The 13,658-nt window shown below is 44.2% G+C and overlaps 2 protein-coding genes across 2 annotated transcripts; both read right to left on the minus strand.

Moving 5' to 3' along the window:
- Positions 1-2,139: 2,139 nt before the first annotated feature.
- her13 (hairy-related 13) lies at positions 2,140-4,359 on the minus strand. The gene is given in 6 exon segments (XM_071536946.1): positions 2,140-2,606; positions 3,290-3,371; positions 3,530-3,616; positions 4,062-4,198; positions 4,201-4,263; positions 4,266-4,359. Coding segments are annotated over 6 exon segments (930 nt in total).
- Positions 4,360-8,632: 4,273 nt separating this feature from the next.
- Positions 8,633-10,251, minus strand: her8.2 (hairy-related 8.2). Its single transcript, XM_071536949.1, has 4 exons — positions 10,189-10,251; positions 9,953-10,048; positions 9,777-9,855; positions 8,633-8,961 (listed from the first exon to the last, which is right to left on the minus strand). Exons 1-4 carry the CDS (start codon positions 10,249-10,251, stop codon positions 8,633-8,635), a joined length of 567 nt encoding a protein of 188 aa, XP_071393050.1.
- Positions 10,252-13,658: the final 3,407 nt, after the last annotated feature.

Consider the following 13,658-nt stretch of genomic DNA (forward strand, 5'->3'; position numbering starts at 1 on the left):
CCGGGGACTAATAAGAAAAGTAACGGCATTACTTTGGGAATGAGTAACGAGTAACGCGTCCGGCGCCACAGACGGGCCGGCTCGTTTGAGGTTGATGGTCGGTGGTTTTCAGGGCCTAGACAGTCCAGACAGGATCTAACAGCCCTTTGTTAATACGCTCATTGTACGTGAGGTGTGAGTGAAGACACTTGGATAGGTGAAGCCAGAGGTGCGACTCTTTCATGTGCGCACACGCACCGCGCGTCCTCGCGGTGTGAAAGGACTATGGGCCAGACTCAAAGGGTGGGTTGGGGGTGTGTGTGTGGAGGAGGATTGATGGCGAAATGAGAGCAGAGCTTGAGCATTTGATCCATGGCTGACTGAATGGTTATATATATACTTTTTTTTTTAAGTTTATCATCTCAAAAAAGGCAGAACCTACAAATTGTGTCTAACATTTAGGATTAACATTAGTACTGAGTTGACAAATTGAAATTGTAAACGACACCCCAAAGTGTTAGATTTTCGCAAAAAGACTATTGTTTGAACTTCACTGGCATTTCTTTCCAATTGGACATCTGAGCACAGACCGACATTGAATGTCTATTAGTCTATTGGTTTATTTTATTAAAGGCTAGTCAGTGTTAATTACTTGGCTGTTAATTGAATGGGCCATAGGAATCAAACTTTAATCCTGTAATAGCCTATACATGATAAGCTTTATGTAAATTAGCCCAACGTCATTTAAGATGACATAAATTCTTCAGTTAAACATTTAAATTTCTTGAATAAAACATTTTTACCCATGTTCCCCTTGGGAGATTTTATCCTATTCAGCATGTTTGATATTAACCTCAGGGGCATTGAGTGGCATAAGACAGTGACATTTTCATTAGATTATTTTATTTAGCAAATTCAGACATTTTGATAGCAAAACATTTCTAAACATCATCACAACATCAAGTGGTCGTCCTGAAGGAGGCTATAGGGCAAATAAACTACAGGCCTTTATGGCCTTATACAGAAATACAATAGAAATATTTATATTAATCAGAGGAATTGCCGAACTTTTCGGTTTCTAAAAGAGCTTTGTCCTTGTACAAATCCTTTATACACGCCATTATTTACAAAAAAAACTGAACATCCTGAATCCTTCCTCCTCTGTCCGTTGAGCTATAAGTGAATGTTGAGAGTGAAGGTTCTCGCTTTCTCCAGGTATAAGAAAAAGTCACAACCTTGGACTCAGGTAGACTCCAAACCAGGGGCAATACTACTAGGGGGGAAAGGGGGGGGGGGGCTTCAGAGAGGAGAGGTGTTACTATACTAAGTTAAAGGAGAAATCCTCCTCAGACACTCTGACACTGTTAGATATCACCAATCTGTGATGTTCAATGCATTCCAGGAGTTATTTTGTGATGAATGGAGTGTTGCAATTGACTTTTTGGTGTAACCACTGTCCCAAAACCTGCCTAGACTTGTACTTCAGTTTGTGATTTCCTACATTTCCCAGAATGCCTTTCAGCAACCCAGAGAGAAGGGGTTTTCCTCCCCTTCTCTGGGGATTGTTGAAAGGGGTTATTGCATTCAACTGTGGGTTATACATGTAAGTGGAGAGAGCAGTAGTGACAGCGATACCAGAGTGAGAGTTGAGAAAAAGAGAGAATCAACCCCCTTACTCAAAACTCAACATGTCTTGTGGCTGCATTGCATTCTGGTCTATTGTGGTGGAAATCTACTGTTGGTGCAGAAATTGCTATCTCTGCCTCTTCCATGATAGATTTGTCTCTGTACGATTGTGTACATGAAAAAATTGTGAGTCTAGACACCAAAACCTGATGTTAACCGCTGATGTTTCAGATAGCTGAAAAAAATCTGATATCAAACTCCATTGTAGCTGCACTGGAAATACCTCAACGTGACGTCATGTTGTCTACGTTTGGCGAGTTATCCACCGGAACAAAATAAATACCAAACAACAAAATGGACCCAGGAATGCAAGGTACATCACCAATAGCAGTGTCAAAATGTTTTAAGGTGGCTTTTTCCTTTAAATGCGTCAAGGAGGGGGTCCAGTCTCACATCTGATCAGGGTGCCCACAATTTCTGGCAGCGCCCCTGCTCCAAACTCTTCCTACTGCACCCCAACCAAACCCCGAGCCTCTACCAGGGCCTCCACATGGACTGAGGGTAGGTGATGGTGGGCACGCCCGGCTCCTCCCGGTTCTCCAGGCCCTCGGTGGAGCTCTGGTTGTGCTCGCTGTCGGTCTCGTCCAGGTCGGAGCACAGGTCCTCGCTGGACGTGGTGGAGGGGGCCGGGGAGAGGGCCGAGGACGAGCCGCTGGACAGGCTCCGTCCCCCGGGCGAGGCCAGCGCCCCGCACAGCGCCTCGCCGCCTCCGTGCCAAGTGCCGCCGTTGTTACCGGAAGTGTCCGTGATTAGATCCATCAGCACGTCCTGGAAGTGGTCCTCGTTCAGGGGCATGCACTCCAGCAGATGGTTGAGGAGCTCCGCCGCCACCGTCGCGTCGATCCCGGGACAGTTGGACACGAACATGTGGACCTCGTGCATGCACTGGATGTAGCCGGCCGCAAACCGTTCACTGGCTTCTCGGTTCACTGCGTCAGTCTCTGTGCGGAGGAGAGAGAAGGCTTATTAGATAATGATAAACCTTATTGCACTTGTACTGTTGCACTACTGCTGGCAGCCTTAGCCAAGTCAGTTTTGGATGGTTGGCATTAGTAATGTCATTACTTTCCCTGTAAGGAGTAGTGTAACAAATTAGTCGCTATTTCCAGGTCATCCAGGTCAGAACACGTAGTCATGTTACAGTTATAAATTGAAAAAAATGTTTTTTTTAAAATAGTTGGGATCATCTCCCTTTAAATCTCAGACTGAAGTTGAATTATTAAAAAACGATATACCACCCCATCCAACAATTTCCTTTCTTCATAATTAGCGGTTCATCCAAGAAGGTTGGATGAGAGGATGGCTTGGATGGGTTTACTTTCACTGGGTGGAAATATTCCCATTACTTTGATTTTATAGAGCACAAGGATGACAATAATATCAGACATCAACTCTATCTGTCTCCCTTGATCATTCACAGCAGAGATAATTGGGATTGAAGGTATAAAAGAAATGAAACGAAATGAAGCAAAGTAATGTAACAAATAGTGTTGGGAATTACTTTTCCCAAGGCAGTAATATGTAAAGTAATGGCATTAGTTTTGGAGTAACTACCCCAATACTGCTCAGTAGGCTTATCAGGCTATGTGTAACTGATAGAAGCATGAACCGCCGTTGCGCAGACCTTGGGTTCGGTTCCTCAGGATGTCCTCCACTTTCTTCACGGTCATCTCCAGCACCTCCGCGTTCTCCATCTTGGAGTGAAACTGTGGAAACAACGAGGTGACCTCCATCAGAATCAAACGTCCCTTTTATCCCACGACAGGTGAGCTACCATTAAAGGTGCAGAGTGTGTGTGTGTGTGTGTGTGTGTGTGTGTGTGTGTGTGTGTGTGTGTGCGCGCGCGCGCGCGCGCCGCACTCACGTCTGTGTCTGCGAGCAAAGTCCGCAGCTCCTGCAAACTCTCATTGATGCGAGCACGCCTCTTCTTTTCCACCAAAGGCTTTCTAGTCTGTAAGAGCAAAGTAAAGACATTGCGTTAACTCATCAGTTTCCAGTGAGATAATTCGTCACCGCTGCATCATTGCGTTGCATGCGCTGGATGTATTACTGGTGCGTGGACAATGCGTGCGTAAACTAAAACCAATGTTGTTTGACATTTATTACTGGCTGTCTGAAGTTGTAATAAAAACATCGTTAGTGAATTAAAGTTGCAACAAACATGCAGCATGTAATTACTATAATCGTTGATCGTCTGATCAGTTTGATCTCAATGCGTTTGAGCTGAAACTCGAGATCCTTGGCATAAAGCTGCACACAGTTTGCAGCAACAACAAATGCATTACGGATTAATTAAACGGCAAAGCGGCGTAAAAAACCGGCGTGACAAGTGCGTCATGACCTAGTGGGTCCAGAAAGTGCATAAACCTGTTATTCCCTCAACCATCCCTCCGTACCTTTCTGTCCCCTCGCTGAATCCCGTAGTAGGACTCATCCTCATCCATGCCAAGTCCGTTCTTGCTGGGCCGAGCCGAGGGGGCCATGTTGGTTGGATCGCCGTTTCTGTTGCTATTTCCCCCAATGCTGGTTTTCCTCCCGATCCGTCAATGAGGGGCAGCTGGCAAACGGAACCGGTCAGAGGAAAAAATCTATAAACTCACAGGCGAGGCGCCCTGTGTTTATTGTGCAATCCTAGTGAGACGTGCTGCTGGCGCTGAGTGGCTGTTGTTAGTATTTATAGGGGCTTATTAACATGTGAATAGGGGCTGAGCTGCTCTCGCTGGGGGACAACGGAGCGCACACCGCCGGAGCCAATGAGCGCCCACTCCCTTTGTCTCCGGTCAGCCCCGGTCTGCGCCCCGAGGAGCTGGACGGGCTTTAATAAATCAGCTTTTTGGGTTAAGGGACCGGCGGCTCTGTTTTTCCTCCTGTTAGTTACTTATGAACTGTGCATCATTCACTTGTGCAAAGGTCATGTGAGACGCATCAACTGAAGTTTAAAGGCAGCCAAAGAAATGTCGCATTTTTGGTGGGCTTATAAATCAGAGTCATGCCTATTTTCAGCATTTTGAATTTTTAATAAAATACTTATTAATTTTCTGATCTCTTTAAATATTTATTCAAGAATGATTTATGAAATCAGGACAAATATCTGAATATAATCTCAATTGGCCACAGAATTATAGGTTATACATTTTGTGGATTAATGTTTTATACAAACAAATTTCATATCTCATATTATAATTTTAGCTCTCATGTAATTGCAGTTTTAAGCCTGGTTGTGCAATTTCATAACCTACACAGCCTGACTGTATCAGTGTCAGTATGCAGCCTGCGGGTCTGTTTTCCGCCCTACCCAGTCCTCTCCCTGCTCGCTTTGTGTCCGAGGCTCAGCAGATTTACCGGCTGTTTGGCGGATGTAACGCGATGCCTTCAGTTGGCAGCTGCTGCTGGCGGCCCCTCGGCCCAAACTGAATCAGCCGGGGGAATTAAGGGCCCTTCTCCAAAGAAAGCGACAGGTGTTGGCCTGCGCCTCGTTTGTTCTCCCTGTTGTTTGGTGACTTCTGATTTGTGTGCAACTGCATTCTCACGTACGCTTCTCTGTTGTTCTGAGAAAGCTTATCATCTCTGGAATGGCTTATTTTTTTTTTTTTATTGATAACCATTTCACTATGCGTACTGTAATTGTAACGTGGTGTATAGGCCAAACATGCAGAATATATAGGCTGGCTTGCTTTAAATAACAATTAGGTTGTTCTGAATTGAGTGGTTGTAGTTCCTCTGATATCCATCCATATGTCATTTTCTGCGTTTGGATGTGCTGGTTTAGGCCTTTACGCACAATGGGCCTCATGCAAGAACCAGTCGTACGAACAGATTCATTCTTAAATCACTCGTACGAGCGATTTAAGAGAACTTGCCGCATTCACCATTTTTCTCGTATTTAGCATTTTCTGTTAGGTACGAACCAAATGTACGAGTAGTCCAGACCTGTCGTACGAGTCACGTACAATCAACCTGCTGTTCTCCAAAGCAAAAAAAACAAAACAAAAAAACTTTGTTGTTGACTAATGGCTCTGTCACTTTGGAGACATTTTGAGTTTGAATATATTAATGACACTGTAAAGTAATGTATAATCATTTTTTCAAAAGAAGGTAGTGCGTAATTTATTTACCAGAGCCGCATAAAATCTCATAAGTATCCATGTGGGTAGTAGCCTATAAGTGCGCTCAATACAAAGACAAAAAAATAACCACTAATAATTGCCAGGTTATTTGACAAACACTCAGATGAGACAAAGGCAAGGTTAGATTGTATTGGGGGAAATACATTATAGAGGGAGATAAATCTGATTTCTAGGCTATTTTACTCCAGTTGATGTGGGTAAGTGCAAGTGAATCTAAATTTAGGTCTCACCAGGTTGAGGTGTTAAGTCGCTGTCCAGGGCGACATCCTCTGCTGAACACCTGACACCGCCATATCGCCAATTATGGCAGGTATAGGCCTATGCTTTCATCTGTCTGTGTAACGGAGAATTCCTCCTGGCCCTCATGTTACAGTCGTGGATCGCCTTGCTTTTTGCATCTATTTTCATGTCAAGCTATTTCTTTTTTTTTTTTTTTTCCTGTGACGGTTCCCTAACCACAAATCAGTAGTCCTATAATATTCCTATAATACTCCGATAGGGACTTAGGAGTCAATTGGGCAAATTCACAATTCTCGTGAGCGCGCATTCATTTAGAACAGGTGCCATGCATCATGTTTACGCAGGTCATTTACGACAGTTTTCTGAAGATACGAGCGTTTGGTGAATCTGACGTGGCACACTCGTACGAGTCCACCTCACGAAAAAAGTAAGAGAAATTTAAGATAAGAATACGAAAATGTTCTTGCATGAGGCCCATGTCTATTTGTTTATGTCTAGTAAGAGTGCTCAACCCTCTGCCCTCGTTTTTATACGCGTTTTGTACAGCGCATTATCATGCAAATCACCCTTACAATAGAGCAGTTCTGTCTGCCCGAAAATGCACCACGGAGGTGTCTGTGGCATCTTTCAGGTAAATAAGATGATGGCTTTAGGGGGCACTTTTACGCACGACTTTTCCGCAATTGCGCGGCGTTTCCGCAAAGGCACCAGTAAACTCTAGTACCCCAAATGAAGGGCGAGTCTCAGAGCTTTGAAGTGGAGGAGGTTTTGGCACCTCGCCACCCCCCAATACTCCGCTCCAGATCTTTAATGGTCTGGACTGTGGAGAGAGCAGCTGTCTCGGCTCGCTTTTGTTGGTGAACTCGCCCAGGGACCAGGCGTCCCCCTCCGTCCCTCTCTTCAGCACCGCCACCGCCTAGCTCCATGAGATCTGTGGTGGCCACTCATAATGGCAATAATAGCAAGGGGAGAATGGGGCCATGTGCACGTTTCTAATTTTCAAAAAAGTAATGCAGTCAACATTTATTGAAACATAAACGTGCCAGAAAACGGTTCTTTAGATTTTAGCAGAACCCTCTTGTGCCATAAAGAACCTTTGTAGAAAGGTTTTATATACTCAAATGGTTCTACACAGAACTATTTATGGTGCTGTAAAGAATAATGTAAGAACATATGAAGTGCTTCAAATCAGCAGTAGCCTATAAAACGCCCTTTATAAGACCACATCTGTTCTTTATTGTGACTTACCAGTTTATTTTCATTTGAACCAAATTAGTTACTTTTTATCAGAGGCCAAATTAAATTTATATTGCAAAGTCTCACTTATTAAATGTCAATGATCAGCTCAATAATGAAATACACATAAGCACATACAAACTCTCCGAACCACTGATCATGAAATGTGTGTTAAGAATAATTTCCAACAACAGGAAATTAACAGGGTTAATGGATTAAGATTATTAATTAGATCAGGATGGTAATAGCACAGCATATCAACATCATCACAAATCACTTTCAGTGTCATGGTAAAGAACATTCCTAACATTCATAATACCTCAATGCAAATACTTGTATAGGCATGGCCCTGCCTATACAAGCATTTGAAAATGCATGGAGGGTTCCAACATGTTGGCTATAAACAGGTTGGTGTGATCATGTAATATCTGCCGGTTTGTATAGGCAACTGCTGAGCCTGATTTGCATCTAATAATTCAGCTTCTTTCAATGGGAAAATCTCAGCCTAACCGCTAACAACTGCTATAAAAATTTGAATGATTTGTAGACTGGTTTGTCTTGTAGGCTAATTTGTGAGAGTGCAATGTCAACAAATGACACAACTAAGGCAAACATTGCAGGGCTTCCTGTGGGATCAGTGGGATAAAGTGCAGACCATGTAGGCTACTTGTGATGTCACAGGTTCAAATCCACCTCATATGACCTTTGTCATCAGGGGAGCTGCTGGGAACAAGAAGCACTTTCAGGAGCCCCCAAACTCTTGGCAATCCTTTAGAGAGGTGAGGTGATATTAAGTTTGATACATTTTGATGTGTGTGTGTGTGCGTGCGTGCGTGCGTGCGTGTGTGTTGTGGTGTCACATGTTGTCAGGGGGGCTCAGGATTCCTATCAGCACCCCTGTTTGTTGCATGTCACCCCCTCTTTCCCACTCATTCTCTACTGCAAGCTATCCAATAAAGCAGAAATGCCATAAAAAAATATAAGTGCACAATGTTTTTTTTTTATTTAATGCTTGGGTTAATTATACAACAAAGGAGGAAGAAATACAAAATCTAAACAGTGCTGAGCAAAGTCTAAGAAGAAAAGTCATACCTTATAATATCAAATAAATATAAGCTGTTAATACAATAAATATAAGAAATATTAATAAGAGCCTTCTACAAAGCAGGCTACAGGAAGTCGACTTCTGATGGGAAGTACTGAAAAAGGACTGTATAGAATCATTACAGCAAACCTAGAATAATCATCATTGGAGCAAAAGCGCCCCACACGTTTGTCTTCTCAGTAGCATATCTATAAGATACATAACAGAGGAACGGCTAACAAAATGGAGAATCAAATTTCGTTGAGTCAAGTCCACCAGTTCACCAGGGCCTCCACATCTCCAGCATGCCCAGGTGGGGGCTGTGGAGCGGGGGTCTCTCCTGACGCCCGGCCTCCCTCTGGATCTGCCTGCCGGGCTGCGGGTCTCCTCTGACGGGCGTGCCGGGGAGGCCGGCGCCTTGGCCGGGCGGGGGTGGGGCGGGCCGCTCGTCCGTGGACCGGGGCAGGGACTTCAGCAGGTGGTTGAGCAGGCGGGAGCCCAGCGTTTTGTCCATCCACTCGCAGGTGAGCAGCATGTTGTGGACCTCGTGCATGCACTGGATGTAACCCGTGCTGTATTTCTGCTGCGCCTCCAGGCCTAGCGTGGGGTCTGCTGGGGGGAGAAGGGGGGAGACGTGAGGTCACAGCAGGTGTCACAGCACCCCCTGGTGGAGGCAGCACCACCTGCAGCCAATGGACCAACTTTGAGGGGGAATGAATATTGCTTTCAAAACACAGAATTTTAACGTAAAAGCAACATAGTGCTCCCTTTTAAGCCTTTAAGGAAGGATTTTTACTAAGCATGCATGCTGTTTCTCAACCTGATCTTGTCTCACATCCCTAAAACCATTCACACCTGGGAGCTGCCCAGTACAACCAGTCTTCCACTATTGGCCAATGGAAGGACATTCAGGTCACAACACTTCTCTCTTCTCACTATCTCACGCTCATCAACTATTGTTACAACAATAGCTGGCCTCTGCACGACATGTATGGTAGCTGAACTGACATTTCAGTGTGTTGCTATACTGCCCTCTACTGCCAAATAGTTGTCCAGTTCAAGGGATCGCAAACTTTTTTTTCCATGTTAAAGAACCCCATTTGATAAGGTTTTGTCCTAAGGAACCCCACTGATTTTAGTAGTTGTAATTTAGCGTTGAATTGCATAGCTGTCATTATTTATCCTTGGTGGAGGGAACAGTGAAAACTATGATCAAAACAGTCACCCTTATACTGTACATTCTCTAATTGTGCAAACTCCTTCTAAATGGAATAATGCTGAAATTACTCAATAGTGAACTTTTCCTCATACTGCTGGAGACCCCCTGGAACCCCATCAAGGACCTCTGGAGGTCCCCAGACCCCATATTGTGATATCCAAAGACACTTGTTGCCCGTAAGAGTTCACTGAGCCAGGCCACTTACCATTCAGTTTGTTGGTCTGGATGTTTTGCAGATGTTTCACTGTCATCTCTAGTATGTCGGCTTTCTCAAGCTTGGATTGCTGTTGAGAGATGAACAGGCCTTACGTTAATTGTTTAGCCCGAAGAATCATAAATAGCCTCCACTGTTTACTTGTAGAAGAGATGAGAAATACTCACATCAAGTCTGAAAGCTCCGATCACAGTTTCTTTCAGCTGATCCAAACAATTGTTTATCCTCTCCCGTCTTTTTCTTTCAATAAGCGGCTTTCTCAGCTATAAGGATAAAAAAAAATAATACTCGGTTAGTGGCAACCAAAATTGCGAGGCACCATACCGGAGCGGAGAAGACAAAGTGCGCTGTCCTGCATTATATCCTAATAGAGAGAGCTGATCTATATCCTGAAGGGAAATACCTTTCTCTCCTCCTTGGCACTCGGATGTTTCCCCACGTTGTGCGCCATAGATGAAGCGGTCATATTTTTCCTTGGGAGCCTGCGGACTTGTGTCTTGCCTTGGCTGAAGTCTCAGCGCGTCTCTAAGGGCCCTCGGCGCGGCGCGGCCCTCTTATTTATAGGGCGCAATTAGCATGTGAATGGTCCAACTCTTTGGCTGCGGGATTTTCCCACACACGGGGTCCCATCAGTCAAGACTGACAGGTCACTGGCTCCATTCAATAGCCGAGATACCCGGCCTGGAAAAAAAACACACACACTCACAAGCGACAGATGTCCAGCCTGAAACCATGCACTGCCCCCCCCCCCCCCCCCCCCGCCTCCTCCCGCCCTCCTCCACCCTCCATCCCACAAAAAAACTTTCGTTTCCTCTTCTCCCAGGGATGAACAAGAGTGTGCAGTTACCGTGCTTTACTCCGGGGAGCCCCTCGCCCATTCTCTTCAATGAACAGGAGCAACATTACACTACCTGCAAAAAGGCGAAACCTATTCTCTCAAGGCTCACAGGAAAATATACACACAATAGGCCGGCCATTTGACAACACACCTGGGCATACATACTGTAGTTCTGCTCACATGTAAGCTGCTTCAGTACTCTAGGAAAAAAACTGCTGGTCTCAGCATTCAAACTAATTTCACCCATGTGACAATTACATTATAATAACATTAAAGCCATCCAGCTGCATGAAAGTCCATACTTAATTCTCACGCTATTAGCTTTTGCAATAATAACCCACGTTTTGTAACAGGTGCTCCCTATACCGACTCAAATAATCAATGCTGGATCCGCGCGTAATGGAGCGAGAAGACAAGTTTACGCATGACATTCCTATGGTCTCTGGTTCAAACAGGGTGCCGAAGTTTTTATACACAGTGACACCCAGCTTCTTCCCTATGAGTCCCTATTTGACAATAGTGCTTCAATAATGGCAGCCTACTCAAACAGGTGTGAAGATAACGGTGGGAACAGGTGCCTCAATACAATACCTCATTATGACCAGAAGGCCTACAACACTAAAAACTAGACCTACTCTACATTTCTTACCCTTGAGAATAATCACGAGGGACTGAAACAGGTTGGTTTGGTCTTGTTCAAGAGCAGCACAGCAGGTTCTGTCTACCGCAGTGAAATCTCGCAGTGTAATTTCACGAGCTTTGATCACGTTCTGTATTTGCGAATGTCAAACATCTGCTGTTAACTGTTAGTGAGCAGATGTCAGATTGACCAGATGCCCCCCCACCTTTGGGCCCCTAAAGCGGGGGCCCCTGTTTAGAGCCACGCGACTGCCAGGCGAATGCCGGGTCGTGGGAACCGAAGCCGAACAATGGCCGCTATTCAGCCAAACCTAATCACCATGAAGAGAGTAATAACCTCCAGAAGAGTGGACAGTCCGGCCGGGGAGGAGCTGGACGCAGAGCCCCTGGCAGGTGACCAGAGGCTGGCCAGGTGTAACCAGTGATGCAGCGGTAAACAAAAAGGTGAGTCAACTACGACTTTCAGTCGGTCATCATCAGAAGACAAAAAAAATATCAACAAAAATCTGTTATATACTCAGAAAAGCATTTGGCCTAATTTCTGTTTTTTCTTGGAGATTTCTGTCAACCTAAAAAGATGAGTAAACTCTATTCTGCAAATGAAAAAGGTGTGTAAGATGAGTGATATGGGCTCATCCCTGGGTGTGACCGCTACAAGTGGCGATGCATGCATGAATTCAAAAGCAAAGAAAGCAACAATAGCGTCTGCAACAGGTGCCGTGCCGGAACACCGGGCTGTGCACTTGTTGCTTTCGGGACAGAGACGAGAGAATGAATATTTCACCGATTTCAACAGCAGACCTCGCACAGGCTGCTGCATAAAGGACTTAAAAAGCCTGATTATAAATCTTGAGTGCCCACACACGGATGCACGCACACACACACACGCACGCACACACACACACACACACACACACGCCCTCTCATTGTGTATAAACTAGTGTGCACTATAGACTGTCGGGGAGGGGGGGGGGGTCCAATAAATGGGATTCCTGGATATCCAGGGGTGGTGTGTGTGTGTGTGTGTGTGTGTGTGTGTGTGTGTGGAGGAGGGGGGTTTACACATATGGGACATCTGGACACGCGTCCAGCATGCGGCCAGACACGCTGCCTCCTAGAGAAAATATTCCTCCCGAAAAGACCACACACATACAGGTTTTGGACTGAAAAACACATTTTGTTTGTTGTTACTGTCCACGTCAGTCAGGCAGTGTTATCTACTGATGAGGCCTGGCGCCCTCTAGCTTAGAACAGTATGACACACGTAAAACATGTCCTGGGTAGCCAGTCGTGAAATGCATTGCTTTTGGATGGCTATCTAACTTTTGGGTGGATTTTTTTTTTTTTAGATTTGGATAATTGTGGAGCTAGACGCAAATCCCCTAATTATGACATCAAGTAGTAAAACAAAGTAGTATGGTAAGTAACTATAAAACATGTGAAGATGATATCAGATATGTCAAGCCACCTAACAGGGAAATAATATAAGGTGCAACCCCAACTGTAATGGTGATGTATTGTCGCTGTATATAAAATGGTGTCTCAGGTTTGAATATATCACGCAACAGGCATACTATAGCTCAAATCAAGTGTTAAAATAAAGAATGGCACAAGGCAAGGTTATTTCTGTTACCTTTGAAAGTGAAAGGAAGCTTTACGTGACATTAGGTTCAGATTGAGTTCAAAGAGTCATCACTAAAGTCATAAACAGTTTGATTAGGTAACACAAATGCAAGTGAGTAGAAAAGGGAAAAGTTATTGGACAGTTGTTGGGTGCTGCAGTATAATATTGAAATGGCTTTGAAGATGAAGATGTAGATTAATAATTTGTGAGTAAATTTTTCCTGACTGAAAATGAATGGATTCCTTAAGGACTCATATCACATCATGAAGTAGGCTGTCACTTATACAATGCAGTGAGTATTGGGACAGTGACAGATTGTTTGATGTGAAGATGTGAAGTAACACATTGACTGTGAAGTTAAAGTAGGCTACTCTATTTCAGCTTTAATTTGACAGTATTTTCAGCTAGATGAGAAAAACAGTTTAGGAAATGTAACTTTTTTGTTTATGGTCTTCCCATTTCAGGTATGATTAATGAGATTTATTTGTCCTTTATTTAGCAAGGTTGTCCCATTGGGATCAAAAAAATATTTTTCAAGAGAAACTCGGCCAAGAAATTTGCTGTAGACAATGAACATGATATTTATACAGTAGTTGTTTTTATCATGCATAATCACAAATGATCACAGTGCAAAATCTGCAACCCACAGACTCTTAACACATTATTGCCAGATTTTCTTGCCAGTCTTTTTAAATTCCAATGTATCCCTATGAGGATTCTGCTGTGACTGTGCAAGGTTCTACTTTACACTGAGGCATTATGGGATACATGA

This window comes from Centroberyx affinis, unplaced genomic scaffold, assembly GCF_046629955.1.
Source record: "Centroberyx affinis isolate AG114_WGS23_722 - 3 ecotype Tasmania unplaced genomic scaffold, CSIRO-AGI_Caff_v1 ptg002960l_1, whole genome shotgun sequence".
In the NCBI taxonomy this organism is placed as follows: Eukaryota; Metazoa; Chordata; class Actinopteri; order Beryciformes; family Berycidae; genus Centroberyx; species Centroberyx affinis.